We start from the raw sequence: 16,883 nt of genomic DNA on the forward strand, positions 1-16,883 counted from the left end.
CAAATAATTACTCTACAAGCATGAAAAGAAAGCTCGACCAGCTGCAGGAATTCGAAAGTCGGATTCAAAGTGATCACCAGATGTTCGTTGCTAGATTCCGAAAGCAACTGATGCCTTCCCCTTCTTGTGTTTTGCCAAGTAATGGGGTGTCATATGATCAATCTTCAGTGCCTCATCTTTCTGAGGTACTGCTGAGCAATGACGCTTCACATAAGCAATATTTGTGAAGGTTTCATCCTGTTTGTTTGTTTTAACTCATGTGTATGCACATATCTGTAATTTCTCAGAGATATTAATAGATAAGCTTTATTTCATTCAATGTATTGTGCTAAATACAATAAATCATATACTTTACTAATATGTGGTACCTATGGACCAAATATCAATTTATCTTTACCATCACGAAGATAAATGATCATTCTTAGTGTCGACATTATTTGAGTATTTAACTCATAATCTTCAATCCATATGATTCTTTAATATCATAAAAATTATGGATAAGATTTGTGTTGGCATATTGTTCGATCTGCAGTTCGAAACAATATTTCTCTCAACACTTTATATTCTTTCTTGACTTTTTTGGAGTTTCAATTTAATATCATCAACTCTTCAGAAGTTCTAATTTAATGTCATTGATGTGGATGCAAATTTCCTCCTCCTTGATCTTAGACAAAATTGCACCTACAAAACAATTAACACCTTAGGTCAAGGTCAAGTGTCTTACTCGCCCACGATGAATGGGGGGGTTTTAGCCGAAGAACCTCCGATGCCAAAGTTAGAATTTAGAGAGAAAAATATTTGGAGAGTTTTTTGGAGTTTTGCAAGCGTGTGGACTTAGCTTTTTAGAAGAAATAGGGTCATATATATAGGGAATGGGGTGTGGCCGGCCTTTAAGTGTGTTTTGGGGTGTTATTTGGTGATTCAATTAGCAATTAATATATTAATTAAGTATAAATATATTGATTGGCTAATTATCATAATAAAAGAAATGTTTTGGGAGGTTATGGAATAAGGATGGATGAGACAAATTTGAACTTGTTATCTATTTTAGGCACTCCTGATTTGGTTGATGGATGATTCTCTACTGCTTGCGTGTAGGAGACCCGGTATGCCTCGAGGGTAAATTTGTCATCTTCACCCAAAAATTCACGTGTCGCCTTGTGATTATTTTTGGCTCCACAAATGCCCCCACACCTGCTAGGCTACTTGTAGGAAAAGGCAACAGGTGTAGAGATCTTCTTACTTTATGACTGCTTCATATTTTGATGGAGATTCCCTCTTTAATATGAAATTAGATCCTTCTAGGAAAGGAAAATAAATTTTTCTCAAAGCCTATTTAAGCCCACCTTAAGTGGGTTGTTAAATCAACTTTGGAGAAAGATTTATTTTACCCTACAAGAGAGAGAAAGCTTAGAGGATTTTTGTTCCTCATCTCCTAGCAATCTTCTACACTTGCCCCTGCAAATGATCGTCTTTCGTTGTTTTCTTCGTCTTCTCCGCGTCGCACCGATGTAGGAAAAACTTAATTCTCCTAGTCTTCTTCTTGGGAGGTGCTGTCACGGGGCAGCCGTCGGGGTGGTACGGCATGTCGGTTGGCAGAGGCCAGGAGTCAGCTTGTCATGAGCCAAGAATGTGGTGTGGCAGGGGCCATTACTTATGCTGCTCAGCTTGATTGAAGCCAGGGATTAGCTAAGTATGGGCCGAGGAAGTGGCGTGGCATGGGCAATGGCTGCCATGTTTGGGTTGCTTGCAAAAAATGAGGAAACTGCTTGAGTTTGATTTCTTAGCTGCTGTAGATAGAGCAATCAAGGATAAAGCTGCCAAGATTTGAGCTGCTGAAGATAAAGTGTCGAATGAGTGAACTGTTAAGTGCAAAAGTGGCTGTTGCCATTGACCATTTGTTGCCTAGTTGATCTTCAAACATTCGATCTTTTAAGCTATGTGAGCTTCTCGCACTGGAGAGCTTACCCAGATGGGTGTCGGGGGATTAGTTTACCCTCTCGCATTGGAGAACAATTAGTTTACTCTCTCGCACTGGAGAGCAATTAGTTTATCCTCTCGCACTGGAGAGCAAACCCATATGGATGTCAGGGAATTGGTACACCTCTCGCACTTGAGAGCAATTAGTTTATCCTATCGCACTGGAGAGCATGAAAGTCGTTGTCGTGAGTGCAGCTAAGGAAAGCTGGACTGCTGGACAACTGAAATAATCCTTAGTCTGCCCCCGGTTCTTGGTAGTTGGGCTGATGTGTCCTTTTGGTACTTGTCTGCCCCCGACGCCCCATTAGGCTGAGTTGCTGCGTTTGTTGAAGCAGAAGTTGTCTTTCTATTCGATAATCTATGTGGGGTAGTCATGTCTGCTCAATCTTGTCATTGAAAGATAACTTGTTATGTTGGTCATGTCTCATCGGAGCGCCTTATCAATGGCTTTATTGCACGGGAAATTACGCAATCGCTTGGTCATGAGCCTTTCTACTTTTTCCTGAATTTACCTTTGTTGGGGGTGGCAGAGCTCTCGGCTGCCTAGATTTTGACCTACTGGTCTAGGCTGCTCTTTCATGTGTTCGACTCATCTACATCGTGGCAGGGTGCATGTGGTCTACTTCTGGCAAACGAGGGAATTCTTTACAGGCTGCCGGTTGAACTTGAGCCGGATTGAGTGATTGTTTCTCTCTGTTCATCGTGTTACCTGCTCCGATGTGATGTGGAGGATACTCCTTGTGGGCCTAGCCGCAAATGAATGTTTTGCCTGGAAGGCTGCACATGTTGATTATCAGAGTGTGGCCCCAACCATGAATGTATACTTGTCCTCGGGCTTAGTCGAGAGTGCACACTCCTCCGCGCGCTAAGACGGGAGTATACGCTATCTCGGGGGCCTAATCGGGAATGTACACTGCCTGAATGCTCGGCATGTGGCTGCTGGAAAGGTTCGTCTGCCCTTATCCTACTTCTGGACACCTTGTCAGGGGCATGTTGGATCTCGATACGTTGCAAAAGTTGATTCATCAAGCTCATCTGTTATGCAAGGGTGCTCGTCAACTCTATGACTTGTCGAGACAAGTGTTGTTCGCCATTTAGATTGGAAGAGCTTGGAAAGAATGTGCCTCATTGAGCAGTGGAAGTGTGGTAAGCTCCGGCGCGAGATTTGAGTTGGGAAATGTCAAATCCTTGAAGAAATATGGTGAAAATACCCCTGGCTTGATGGTAGGTCCAGATGGTTGAGATAGTCTTAGGCCGACTTGAGCTGTTTGGGAGGCCACGGGGGCAGGCTGGGTTGCGGGAGAAGGCTGGGTCGCGGGAGTAGGCTGGGCCACGGGAGTGGGCTGTTCGGCGGGAGCAAGCTCGGCCGCAGAAGCATGCTGGATCACAGGAGGAGGTTGGGTCGCGGGAGCAGGCTGGGCTACGGAAGCAGGTTGGGTCGCAGGAGCAGGCTGCTCAATGCGTGGTGCATACGAATGCGAGGCTTGGGCTCGGGCTAATGCAAGCTTGGATGGCATGGCTTGGGCCATGGTGAAACCTTGTAGTGGTGGTGCCACTCTGCTTACGACCGCATTTTGCCTCATGGATCTTCGCAATCCAATTTCTTGAGTATTGGAATTTTCACTTATGGAATTTTCTAAATTTCTAAACATTATATTTTTCTTATACGTTTTATCAAAGAACCTTTGCAGATAAAAAATTCTAATAATAAGAACGTATGAAAAATATTCAAATGGACTATAAAATAGAGAAAAACCTTTTTATGCGAGAGTCTTCTACGAGTATGGATTTCAACTCTCAATGAAATCACCAATTTGTGAATGCAAATTTCTCTCCTTGATCTTGGACAAAATTACACCTACAAAATAATTAACACCTTAGGTCAAGGTCAAGAACCTTACTCGCCCATGATGAATGGGGGGCTTTGGTCGAAGAACCTCCGATGCCAAAGTTAGAATTTAGAGAGAAAAGTATTTAGAGAATTTTTTAAAGTTTTGCAAGAGTGTGGACTTAGCTTTTTAGAAGAAATAGGGTCATATATATAGGGAATGGGGTGTGGCCGGCCTTTAAGTGTGTTTTGGGGTGTTATTTGGTGATTCAATTAGCAATTAATATATTAATTAGGTATAAATATATTAATTGGCTAATTATCACAATAAAAGAAATGTTTTGGGAGGTTTTTGGAGGTTATGGAATGAGGATGGAGGAGACAAATTATACAATGAGGATGGATGAGACAAATTTGAACTTGTTATCTATTTTTGGCACTCCTGATTTGGTTGATGGATGATTCTCCACTGCTCGCATGTAGAAGGCTTGGTATGCCTCAAGGATAAATTTGTCATCTTCACCCAAAAATCCACATGTCGCCTTGTGATTATTTTTGGCTGCATAATTGACTCTTGCAAGATATTTTAGTATGTTGCAACAATATCATAATGATAGCACTCACTAAGACAATTTATACCATCCATTGGTATTGAGTACATATTTTATGTTTTATCCTTCCGGGGCCTACTTCAAGCAATTTGAATCCTTCAGGGATTTTCTACACTTCATGACATATTTTCCTTTGGAATTTATACAGAGCAACTTGCTCCTATGTATAATTGAAGGATTTACTTATGGAGATGTGATGTGGGCGACTCAACCCTTCATAAATAATTCTCCATTCATATGAACTTATTTACAACCTTGTGTCATATCATGTGAGTGTATTTCACTGTATTACAAAAGCCCAATGTAACCTCTTTGGTTCAACATCTTTTGGTTATTTGTATTATATTCAAATATATAGGTTTATTTTTCCACGTTCTTACAAAATTGTAATGGAATTGCCTTTTTCCTTCTTTTTTTTCGTTGAAAAGAACAAGACTCAATATCAATACAGCTTATTGATGAATTTAGTAGCTACTTATAAAAACCAAAATTACCATTGGTTATCATTAATCTATGATCCCATATTCTCATGTGCATGCGCATGCATAAAAACTTTTCATTTCTTTTGGATATCCATTGCCTCTTCAAAGGCATTACATTATCTCTTCCAGGATAGTCATAATTTAGAGAATGTGGATCATAACCTCCTCTAGAGCGTTATAGAGCTTGGATTTTAATCTCCACTTCTGGGAGTTGAGTCATTTGGAATCTATACATCTATCATGCTTCATGCATGAGACATCAACATTCATATGTTCGCGGATTGTCGTATATCCATGCGGCGACTATCAAGCTTCTGGCATGCAACAGTTATACTTCGGGAATGCAATAGTTTAGGAATGTCATATTCTTCCTCTTTTGGAAGACTGAATCTTTTTGAGTCTAAGGGTCTGCCACGTTTTAGGCGTGCAACAAATAAATCATTTGCTGCCTCATTATTTTTTACCAAGAAGGACATCAATTATTGTAGGCACATTTGCAGCAAATATATGTGATTTCATCACTTTCTTGCATCATTAAATGCATCTGATATTTTATTGATATATCGTTGCATTATTCAATTATTTTGTCTTCATTTTCATGTTGATTGCTTCGTGAATTAAAATAAGACAAATTCTCTTCGTTCTTCTGGAACGGTCTTTTCTCATTATTCTTTTGGAATGATATTGTCTCATCGTTCTTCTGGAACGATGTTATTTTCTCCTCCTAACGGCGAGAAAATTGTCTTATCAAAATGACAGTACGCAAACCACGTGGTAAACATATCCCCAGTCAAGGGTTCCAAATATTGAATGATAGATGGTGTTCAACATCAATGCCTAATTCGTGATGATGCCTCATTTCAGTACGTTGTGGCAGTGCAATAGGCACATAGATAACACATCCAAAAACTCGTAAATGTATAATGTTTAGCTAGTTGCCAAACACGAGTTGTACTGAGAACTATTGATGGTTGGTAACATGTCTAAACCGAATTAATAATGCATCATGCAAAATAGCATGTACCCATGCAAAAATTGGCAATTTTGTTTTCATGAGCAGAGTTTGGGTAATCAATTTCATCCGCTTAATAAAGGCTTCTGCTAAACCATTTTGAGTATGGACATAAGAAACTTCTGGTCCTTATTTAATAGTCTGTAGACTGAGACTTTTATGGCCTTTATTACAATTAAGTCGAGGCACTACGGCACTTCAAACTTACGGTGCTCATCAAGTAACTTCATGTCTTGGTCTTCAGGATCAAGAGACTTCATGTCTGATCTTTCTGTATGATGGAACTTCGGGTCCAATCATTTTTATATGATGAGGATCAAGAAATTGCAGGTTCAGATCTGTTCAAGCAACTTCGAGTCCTTGTTATACTCATCGTAACAAAAGATAAGTACAATAAGTAAATTAAAGCAATAGGCGGTAATTTCAGCCATAATGAATAAATTGCATTTAAGTAAATAAAGTTTGTGATAATGACTTTAATTCAGCACCATTCACATAAATCAAAACTTAAAGCAGTATGCGGTAAAACCGTCCATAATAAATAAATTGCTTTAAAGTAAATAGAACTTGTGAAAATGTTTTAAGCCAACATAATTCACATAAATAAATATATATTTTTTTCTTCTTTCTTTTCAGATGGTGCAACGCCATTCAAAAGCCTTTACTTTTTTTTTTTATTCTTATTCATTCACATGCTGCATCATTCCAAAAACTTTGGCCCCATTATTACTTTTCATTCAAATGGTGCAGATGTATCATTATGCCTTTTCCATTTTTTATTTATTTCTCGCTTTTTCAAATGGTGCTATGCATTATTGCCTTTTTCAGATGATGCCATGCATATTCCATAAACTTCTTCCCTTTTCTTTCTTTGTCTGTCTCTACCAGTCTCGAAACCCAGGATCAGTTGAGTTGTTGTGGAGGTCACACAAAACCAATTCAGTATAAAAAGGCTACCAGAGACTGGCGTTGTTCTTGCATGGCCTAGAGAACATGACATCGTAAAGCAAGAACCTCCTTACAGAGACATAGATGATAATGGGGTTGACGGAGGCACAAGAGAGGGAGGCTTAAATGAAGTTAGTCTTGCCATCACCATCTCAGACAACTGAGTATTCATGGGAGTTCTCGAGATCCGTAAAAAACGACGCGATCTGGGTTTCCAAGTCTGATGAGATTCTTATGGATCTCTGGAAACCAGTTGTTAAGTATGAGTTTTCTCATATCGTGACGACTTCAGGTCGTTGTAAATTTCAATTCTCACCAGAATTCAATGGGGCGCTTCAGGCGCGGTGGGAGAGACAGAAAATGGACATACCTTTTATTCTGTGAGATTTTGGCTAGCAGAGGTGAGAGGTAGGTAATGCTTCAACATATTTATAGCGTTGTGCTTTCTACTGACATGAAAGATTCTCGTGTTGATAACGTGTTGTAAAATCGACGATGTGTGCAGTGGAATAAATGAAACAAGACACAAAATTTACGAGGTTCCTCTACAGTCAGTGTGACTAGAGTACGTCTTTGGGGCATCAGTGATGTCTTCATTATAATTTGGAATAATAGGAGTATAAAGATAACTCTCCATATTATCTCTCTATTCTTCTCCTCTTCTTAGCCATGTTGCTTCTATTCTCATTCGTATCTCTACTCCTTATTCACCTCTTATTCATTTTATAAGCAAAGAGAACAATATTCATTATACAAATTTTCCACAAATAAATAATGAAAATACTGTGCATAAATAGTAACAAACCACGGCAATGGTATTATTCACAACACCTCTTTGTATTTCACGATAAGAGTTGCAGAGAATGCCTTTGCTCCACAACAAAAAGATATTTTTATTTGGGATTTTAAGCAGTCAAATTACTAGGCTAATGTAAAATCCCAAATTACAAATCGCAGAACAAAACATTCTGCACCAATTTGCTCCTGCGCGTCGACCTCCTTTAACAAATTGAACTCCAACCCTTTATTCTTCTTCTTCTTCAGCTCCTCGATTCATTTTCCCAGAAGATTCTTATCCTCGTTCTCTCTCCAACAACTTCTCTAGAAGCCCCTCCGTGTTGGTTTTATACCTAATCGCCCAAATAATACCCAACGAGAAGCAGAGCGACATGATCCAAGACCGGCGGCACGCGAACACGTGCGGGTCCCGCGACGAGGAACTGAAGAGGAGGGCGACAACTGCGACGAGAAACTGAAGAGGACGGCGAGGGCCGTGGAGTGCAAGAGGAAGAAGAAGATGAAGAGCATCGCGGATTCCTTTCGAATCGAGTCGATTTGGATTCTTCGACAGAGATCCAGTTGAGAATTAGCTGTTCTTCTTTCAGCCATTGCTTCAGAAGAAGCTTGTGGCTTGGCGACTGAGCGATTTGGTGAGTGGGTGTGGGAGACAGGGAGAAGAAGAAGGAGAAGGAGGAGGAAGAACATAGGGATTGACGATGGCAACGGGAGTGAGTTGGCACAACAATGCGAGAGAGCGAGACCGAGAGAGCGACACGGACACAGACCCGTATTATACATAAATTTCTGGAAGGATAAATAAGCGGGCTGCGGGCATACACCGTATAAAAGATGTGGGTCAGTTTAGTTAATACGGATACTATTTAGTACATATTTGTACCAAACACCCTATTCGTGGTTTTGTAAATAAATTAAAATGTACTGACATCTTTTATCCTACGTAACATCAAATTCAAATTTTGAATTTTATTTTAAGTTTTAATAAACGTGTGTGTTGTCATTTAGTATTACAATCTAGTAATATTTTTTTTTAATTTGTAAGTGAGAAATTTTATATTTGATTATAGTTAAAAGCGAATTCGAACCATATTATTACTAATTTATTACGAGACTAAGCCTGAATTGTATGTGTGCCTAACTCTAAATAACCCAAAACTAGTTCACATACAAAATGAATAATTACCTACCTATCTATTTTCATTTTAATCTTTTAAATGCATGTAATTTCAGTGTTTAAAAAAAAAAAATTACAAAAGAGCTACAATAACTCTCGGCAAGTGTTATGAAACAGAAATTCCCTTAAAAAAAATTATTGTACAGGAAAAAATAAATAAATGAAAAATAAAAATAAGGAACGAGGAAGAACCCGAAAGAAGAAAAACAATATTTCAGTCTAAAATCGAGGAAGACGCCTTAACAAGTGAACAACACAGAAGAGAAGAGAAGCTCGCTTCCTCCATCATCCCCCCGCCACCGTCAGCCACTCTCTTGGTTTTTCCATTCCAATTTCTCCACCTCCGTTTCTTCTTCTTATTTCTTCAGCTCCGCTCTATTGCCGCCACCTGATTGCTTCAACTACCTCTCCCTCTGCTTCCACCTCACGGTGATGAGTAAGTCTCGAAACTGATTTTTCTGAATTTTTTGCTCTGTCTGTTTCGTTGATAGGATTCAGGTTATGGAATTTCAAATTTAGGGTTGGGATTAATGATGTTCTCATTAATCAATTTCCCTGCTCCTCAATTGATCTTAGGGTTTGTGTTTTTGTTAAAATTTTGGGATTCATGTTTTGGGTCAATTGGTGTAGGATTTGCTACAATTTTTTACATTTTGGCCGCAACGTGGAAAGGATTGGTTTTGACAATGAAAAAATGGTAATTGATATGAAAGTAGGTGCAGTCCTCTGAATAAATGTCTATTATATCTATAATCGTGTTACGCGGCACACAATTTTTTTCCTTTTCGTGTTATTTTCGTATGACATGCATATCGGGCTTTCATGCTTGGGTTCAGAACTGACTTAGTAAGACAAATTGATAGTAGATCTACCTGTTATATTTATTTGAATTTGGTATGCCCACTACTGACAAAAGGCATTTTGGTACTCCTGATATCTGTTTTTGGTTTCTCTGTTATACACTCATGATTCGATGTTAGAAATTGGCTTAGCTTGAAAAGAAAAGTCCATACTTTAACTACCTGGTGTATTTCTTTGTAGCTGCCTGAATGAATAGAGGTACATGGTAATCCAGATATAATTATCGGCTGATTAATGGGTAATGAGCAAGTCTTTGTTGTATGTTGATGCTTTGGTTTTCAACCAAATATCAGGAAAGGGGTGAAACCCCATTGAATATGATATAAATTGTGTATACTTTGGAGCTTCCCTTTTTCAGCTTCAATGATTAGAGATCTTATTTTGGATGTTTTTAACTGAATGTAACGAAAAGTCTGAATGTTCATCATGAGATTGATAAATAGATTGAAATTTCTTGCTTTATTTCATGTGATGACCTTATCTGACATTTGAGCACTGTACATCTGTGGACTAAGGCATTAATGGCCGCTGTTGCCAACAGTGTCCTCTAGGTGATTTTCTTGTAGTGATTGTAGGATGGTTTGAAGAACTTAAGACCATCGATATAGAGTAATGGGTAGCAGAGAGATGGACAAACCTGCTAAAGAGAAAGAGAAGGAGACGAAGACAACACCTGCTACTACGCAGGTCCATTTGTGTGTCCTTTTATTGTCTCTGTTATGATAAGTTGAGGCCCTATCATATTGGTAGTTAGAAAAGAGCATTAATGTTTTGTGGGACTTTTCAGGAGCAGCCTGCGACTACTAGTACTGGCACTGTTAATCCTGACTGGTCGGGATTTCAGGTTACAAAGTGAAAAGCCTCAGTTTTGGCATTTTTGTTTAGTTTAAGATATGTTTGGAATTTATTGTGGGTGGTTGTTTGTTCAACAGGCATATTCTCCAATACCTCCACATGGATTTATGGCCTCAAGTCCTCAAGCTCACCCGTATATGTGGGGGGTTCAGGTATATTGGTGCCTATAAGACTTCTTTATTTTTTTTTGTTTAATCTTGATTCTTGATTCATGACCAACGAAATAAATCCTGATTATTCAACATTTGGAAGGCACTTTGTAAAACATTTGACTTTTATGCTATTTTTGACTCGGTGGCTTTTGGACTCGGTGCTTTTGGACATCTAAGAGTTGTGAGCTGTAGGCAGTACAGTGGGAACTTAACTAAACATGTATTCTTTCTTTACAAATCATTTGGAAAGTGTTAATAAACTGAGAGACAGCTTTGGTTCATCTGAAAGATCTTGCCTTTAAGCTTTTTTGCAAGTTTCTGGGATACTGAGCATGTTAGCAAGAATGGGATACAGACATAGGAGTATTTTTCTTTGTAATGATTGTCTTTTTAACCATGGATTCTTGTAGAATTAAACTTAGAAAGGATTTTTCTTTAGTTTGATGAAGTAAATTACTTTTCTCTCTTTCTAAAACAAAAACAACAAATACAAAAAAATGAAGTGACTTGTTTTTTTTTGTCTCCTATTTCCTAACAGTCTACTATTTATATTTATTTTTCTTTCTCTGAGGTTACAAAAGGCAGTGGGTATGTTATTGAAAATACTGATGAAAATGCGACTAGATTTATTCTTTTGATGCTTCAAACTTGCAAAGGGGCTGGTACCTGGTTTATTTATATTAACAATGTCTAATTTTCAGCATATTATGCCCCCATATGGTACCCCTCCACACCCATATGTTGCAATGTATCCCCATGGCGGGTTATATGCTCACCCGTCTATGCCTCCTGTAAGTTTTTGTCTATTTTGCTTCAGCTGAAGTACCACATTTCTCTCTAGCCTCATTTTCTGGATGGCACTAACTCTTTATGCCTTGCTTTAAACAGGGATCTTATCCTTTTAGCCCGTTTGCTATGCCTACTCCAAATGGCATTGTAGAGGCTTCTGTAAGTTTCTATCGCTATACCATTTGTTGTTTAAGATAAGGTATTTTCCATTTGAGTAGAGCAGATATAATTTATAAAATTGCATTTAGGGTAACACACCTGGAAGCATGGAAGCAGATGGTAAGCCATCTGAGGTAAAGGAAAAATTACCAATAAAACGATCAAAGGGAAGCTTGGGCAGTTTGAATATGATTACAGGGAAGAATAACGAGCTTGGCAAAACATCAGGAGCCTCTGCTAATGGAGTTTATTCCAAAAGGTAACTGATCATGTTTAGTGCCTATTGGCCTTTTGTATCAGGGATTCGAGCTGCCCCCTTACTGAAATATTTGGATTTAAAACACTCTGGATGGAATAGGGAGATCAAAGCCATCTATTTGATAAGCTTTGTGTATCTTTGTCTGTTCCAATTTTAGTCTTCATTGATCTTTCAGCTAATAAAAGTCATATGAAAGTGATTGTGAAGCTCATTAACTTGTTGATCATAATTTTGTGCTAGGAAATCATGTTTGCATAGATGCTCACGTAGCTCATAATGTGTAGTACTGATTGGATCCTAATTATGAAATCAAATCTAGGTTAGAGCAGTGCAGGACTCATATGGTGTTTTCTCTTGGATCTCTCATTGTTGGATCATGTTTTCACATGTTAATTTTGGTAATGCTTGAAATATGCTTTGGAAATGCAGTGCTGAGAGTGCTAGTGATGGTACAAGTGAAGGAAGTGATGCAAATTCTCAGAGTGTAAGTTCCATGCTGTTTAAGTTGATTATTTGGTTTAATTTATTTGGGCCAGATAAACTGACCCCCGGGTTGTTTATATCGAGCCTATTGTAAGTAGAAGGCTTGGTGTCAATGTTGCATTGCTTGTAATGGAAGTTTGGTCTATTCGAGGAATCTTTATAATTCTTCTTGAATGGTTTATATCCCTATTGAATGGCTCTTGGTTTTTTTTCTTCCTTGTCATTTTTTTTGTAAAATTTAATTTTTGTGAGCTGCTTCTGTTTTCCATCTTATTTTCATTGCTTGTGTAGGACTCCCAATTGAAGTCAGGGGGCAGGCAAGATTCTTTGGAAGGTTTGATTATATAATTTTCTGAGGCTGTTAATCTTTACTTAGAGATTTTACTAAGGATTGTATGGCCTTATTGCAGGTGATGTATCTCAGAATGGCAGTTCAGCACATGGTTCCCAGAATGGAGCACCGCATACCATGTTGAATCAAACAATGGCCATCATGCCATTAACGGCTGCTGGTGCTCCTGGTGCTGTTTCTGGTCCTGCAACAAACTTAAATATTGGGATGGACTATTGGGGTGCTCCACCTTCTGCTGCCATGCCTGCAATGCGTGGGAAGATTCCAACTACTCCAGTATCAGCAGGAATAGTTACTGCTGGGTCTCGGGATAGTGTTCAGTCACAGATTCGGTTACAAGTAATCTTTGTTCCCATGTTTCAAATTCAATTTTCTTTTCTTCTTATCATGTTTTTTCTCCTGCTCTTAGTTAGTCTATTTTGCATTAAGATATAGTTTATAGATCTTATTAAAATGAGGAAGAAGATTAACTTTGAGAATGCAAGGTGATGGTTACATTTTTAAGTTGCACAACTTGCATTCCATGTGAAAATTGGTATTTGTGCATGCTTTCTTAGCGTTTAGGTTAATAGAATTTTGAAACAGTTATATTCTGTGGTTGTAATACAGTAGATGGAGGTTGTTACATGAAAACATGGTGTAGGTAAGTCAATTGAGTTTATAATTCATGGGTAAAACGATTTTTTGTCGCTTTTGAAGAAAGCAATAACCATCTAGGATATCTGCATGAATTGTGTCTCCTCACTTATTCTGATTTCCATGCTTATTTGAAATTACATACTGGCTTTCTTCTCATCAGCATTGCTGTGACCTCTATTATTACAAGTTAATATGAACCATGTTAAGGTTAGCAGTCCACTAGTTGTGATTGCGAGTCCACATGTTTATTTTGTCAACTACTTGCTTTAATCTGATTGCTATTACCTGTATTATGATTCAGTATTATACTATTCTTGTTTTGTGGCTATACCTACAGATAAAACACACGTACTCTATATGTAGTTGATATTCTTAGGGAAATCCTTACTTCATACATCTTTGAGATAAATAGAGATGGATGCTTGACGACTGTCTGAACAAAGGCATGCCCATATGTGGTTTTGTCAAGAGGCACTGTACTTGTTAATTGCATGTTGCAAGGTTGATGTCCTTCATAAGTTTCTCCACAGATACATGATGTAGAATCACCCTTGTTTTGGGTTGTTGCCAAAAGTTGGAGGGGTGAATGCTAGGGTCTAATTTTAAGGTTTATGGTATCGAACAGTATGGTAAGTACTAAATTAAAGGATTGAAAGCTCATTAATGGGCTGCAAATACTTGTTTTGGGCTGGGAAGTAGTAATTGAAGAACACTGTTTTGGTTATTTTCTACATTAGATTATGATGGTCGGTTGTGTCAGAGTTTGTTGAATATGACTTTTAAGTTGGATTGGGAATTGGTGAGTACAGGGAGGGATGGGTGTGGGAAATTTTTTGTTCAAGAATAAATTGCTGCTTCATTAAATGGCTTTTTCTGATTTCCTCTGGGAAGGGAGTCATTGTGGCACAAGGTAACAAATAGGAAATATAGGTCCAGAGAACAGTTGGGATGCTACAAGGACCAAAGGGATCTGATTGAATCCTTGTAAAAAAACATGTCTGAAACAAGAATTTGCCAAATAGAGTAACTATTTAAAACCCAAAGAAATAATATTGGTTCGTAACTGGACTACTTTTAAAATCCAACCGCATCCTAGTATGAAGTATTACAACAAAAAAAAAATGCAAAAAACTTCTGATACATAAACTACAAAAATGCCTAAGCGTACAAGTCTAACAAAACTGGTCTGTCCTAATATTATCAATCCCATTATAGTACATTACTGAGAAATCCTTAGGTAGCCTTACATTGCCCTTGAAAGTTTGATGTGTGGAACCAACATCATTCGCACCATATCAACCTTTTCGTTCTTCTTCTTCCTCACATTTATTTTGCAGTTTGGTCTTTTTTGTTGACCTACAGAATTCCTATCCCATAGAGCATCTAGACTCCAATTCGTTGCGCAGGAGGATTACATACTTGAGTTGAAAGTGTCATGTACGATATATCATTGATATTATGATTGATTACTAGCATGGTAGACGTTTCCAATGGTTTCCTGTGAACTTGTACGTGTTTTTGAGTGAATGATTTCCTTCTGGTGTCTAAATTTTGTGGTATATGTGTTTAATATCAATGTCCTTAGTGGAGTGTCACAAAGTATTGCTTTAAGCGCCCTCACCTCTAGTTTTTCCTGCTCAGGATGAGAGAGAGATGAAAAGACAGCGAAGAAAGCAGTCAAATAGGGAATCCGCTCGTCGATCTAGGTTGCGCAAGCAGGTGATTTTTTGCATCTGTTAATTTTCTCTTGCAACTTGGCACTGTATGTACCATATGAACTCATCTGATGTATATGCATGATTTTAAATTAGGCGGAATGCGATGAGCTGGCCCAGCGTGCTGAAGTCTTAAAAGAAGAAAATAACACTCTAAGATCAGAAGTTAACCAGATCAGGAGCGAGTATGAGCAGCTTCTTTCAGAGAATGCTTCTCTAAAGGTAATGTTTACACTTGGTTTGTTTAGTACCTATTTTTATAAAGAAAAAAGAGATTCAATGACCAGCTAATTGATCCCATCCTGCCTTGAAGGATCTGTTAAAATTTCATTATAAATTTTCTTGGAATGATTTGTTTTGCATCAAAACAATCCCAAATTACTTACTAGAAACTGTTCTAGCAAACCTTGATTTAGGATTGCTTTGATCCAAAACATAGTAAGCTAACATTGGTGATCTTGATAGATCCTTCACGTTTTGCATTTACCCTATTTGAATGGCTGTGTAGCAAGTGACAATTCAATCCGATACAGATTTTCCAGTTCTCACAGAAACTCTTGGGTAATTAAAAATTTCATTTAAAATGTCTTGCCACATTCTAACTCCTTGTAATGCAACGTACATAGTATATTAGATAAGCCTAACTGCATGGTTCATTGGTTTGGGATAAGTGGTGTACTCTCACTCTGATCCAGACCCTTGTTTTTCGTTTCGCATAACAATTTGTGGATCCAGACTCCAGACATCTTTGTCTTCGTGGGAACTCTAATGGAAATGTAATTTTGATTAGGGATGTACCATGTTAAACTGGATATGCTACTTTCTTTCTACAGGAGAGGCTTGGAGAAATTCCTGGTCATGGAGATATACGGTCTGCCAGAAGTGAACCACATTTGGGCAATGACACTAAACAGAATGCACATACAGAACAGCACGGTGGCCACTAGGATGAGTAACTCAGCTTTATGGTGCCTTCTTGCAGGAGCACAATCTAACCAATTAGCAACAGTGAGTTTATTTTGCGTAGCGTGTAGTTTGACCTTTGTCGAAGTTTTAACCTTTCATATTTTAGGATATGTTCATATTTGCGTATCATATTTATCTCTGCTTGGGGTTACCTTTAGGAGTTGACGCCCGAAGATGATATGTCGAGTGAGAAATTAACGTCATACCCTTGTTTGTTTCGTAAGGGTAGTGGCATTCACACTTAAAGTTAATATGTATTAAATATGGACAATGAATCCGTAACTTGGGAGAGTGATTGAGTATAGGATGGTACGCTAACAGAAATCTTGATTTGTAAACTGGTTTACTTATGTCTACTATTTATATGTTGGTTGCATTAGGCACGTTGAAGTCCATAGTTACCCAAGTTATGTGATGTTACTATTTTGCTCAAATTATAGCCCCAATGTTTCGTGCAAATGATACAACGCCATGTGAAGATAAATTTACACTTCATTGATGGGGGCGTTGTACCTGTGCCAGTGGCGGTGATCCAAGTTTTAAGTCGATCCAGCATGAGTTTCAAGGTTGGTACTAGGTTTAGGCAGGGTTATTTATTTAGGAGACATTTTGATAACCACTTTGTTTTCAGTTTTTAGTTTCTGGTTTTGGTTTTTAGTTTTCACTTTTCAGTTTGAATTTGATCTGACAAGATTTCAGTTTTCAGTTTTCAAAAGTGATAGCAAAAATTGAAAACGAAATGGTTATTAAACAGCTCTTTAACTATGCGTTCATACATTTTTAATTAATTGAGCGCTGATAGGGCATTGAACTTGGGTCT

General features: G+C 38.2%; 1 protein-coding gene across 6 annotated transcripts; it reads left to right on the top strand.

Annotated features, from left to right (window-relative positions):
• The first annotated feature begins 8,997 nt into the window (after positions 1–8,997).
• On the top strand, positions 8,998–16,828 carry LOC126625715 (bZIP transcription factor 16-like). 6 transcript variants are annotated; one of them, XR_007624455.1, is made up of 14 exons: positions 9,006–9,269; positions 10,210–10,381; positions 10,482–10,538; positions 10,627–10,701; positions 11,403–11,492; positions 11,590–11,649; positions 11,739–11,908; positions 12,338–12,392; positions 12,683–12,725; positions 12,802–13,082; positions 15,024–15,101; positions 15,194–15,319; positions 15,931–16,105; positions 16,504–16,828. XR_007624455.1 is itself a non-coding variant. In XM_050294774.1 (14 exons), exons 3-14 carry the CDS (start codon positions 10,307–10,309, stop codon positions 16,042–16,044), a joined length of 1,224 nt encoding a protein of 407 aa, XP_050150731.1. In that variant the 5' UTR covers positions 9,006–9,269; positions 9,464–9,530; positions 10,210–10,306; the 3' UTR covers positions 16,045–16,446. The 6 variants fall into 6 exon arrangements, 4 of the variants coding, with proteins under 4 accessions (XP_050150730.1, XP_050150733.1, XP_050150731.1 ...); XR_007624454.1 differs by lacking the exon at positions 16,504–16,828 and adding an exon at positions 16,222–16,446; XM_050294774.1 differs by lacking the exon at positions 16,504–16,828 and adding an exon at positions 9,464–9,530 and having other exon boundaries at positions 15,931–16,446.
• The last annotated feature ends 55 nt before the right edge of the window (positions 16,829–16,883 follow it).

Source organism: Malus sylvestris, chromosome 6, assembly GCF_916048215.2.
Source record: "Malus sylvestris chromosome 6, drMalSylv7.2, whole genome shotgun sequence".
NCBI lineage: Eukaryota > Viridiplantae > Streptophyta > Magnoliopsida > Rosales > Rosaceae > Malus > Malus sylvestris.

Coding starts and splice junctions, on each gene's coding strand:
- LOC126625715 (XM_050294773.1), top strand. CDS start 10,307: ATGGGTAGCAGAGAGATGGACAAACCTGCTAAAGAGAAAGAGAAGGAG. Junction 10,539..10,626: donor CTGACTGGTCGGGATTTCAG/GTTACAAAGTGA, acceptor TTTGTTCAACAG/GCATATTCTCCAATACCTCC. Junction 13,083..15,023: donor AGTCACAGATTCGGTTACAA/GTAATCTTTGTT, acceptor TTTCCTGCTCAG/GATGAGAGAGAGATGAAAAG.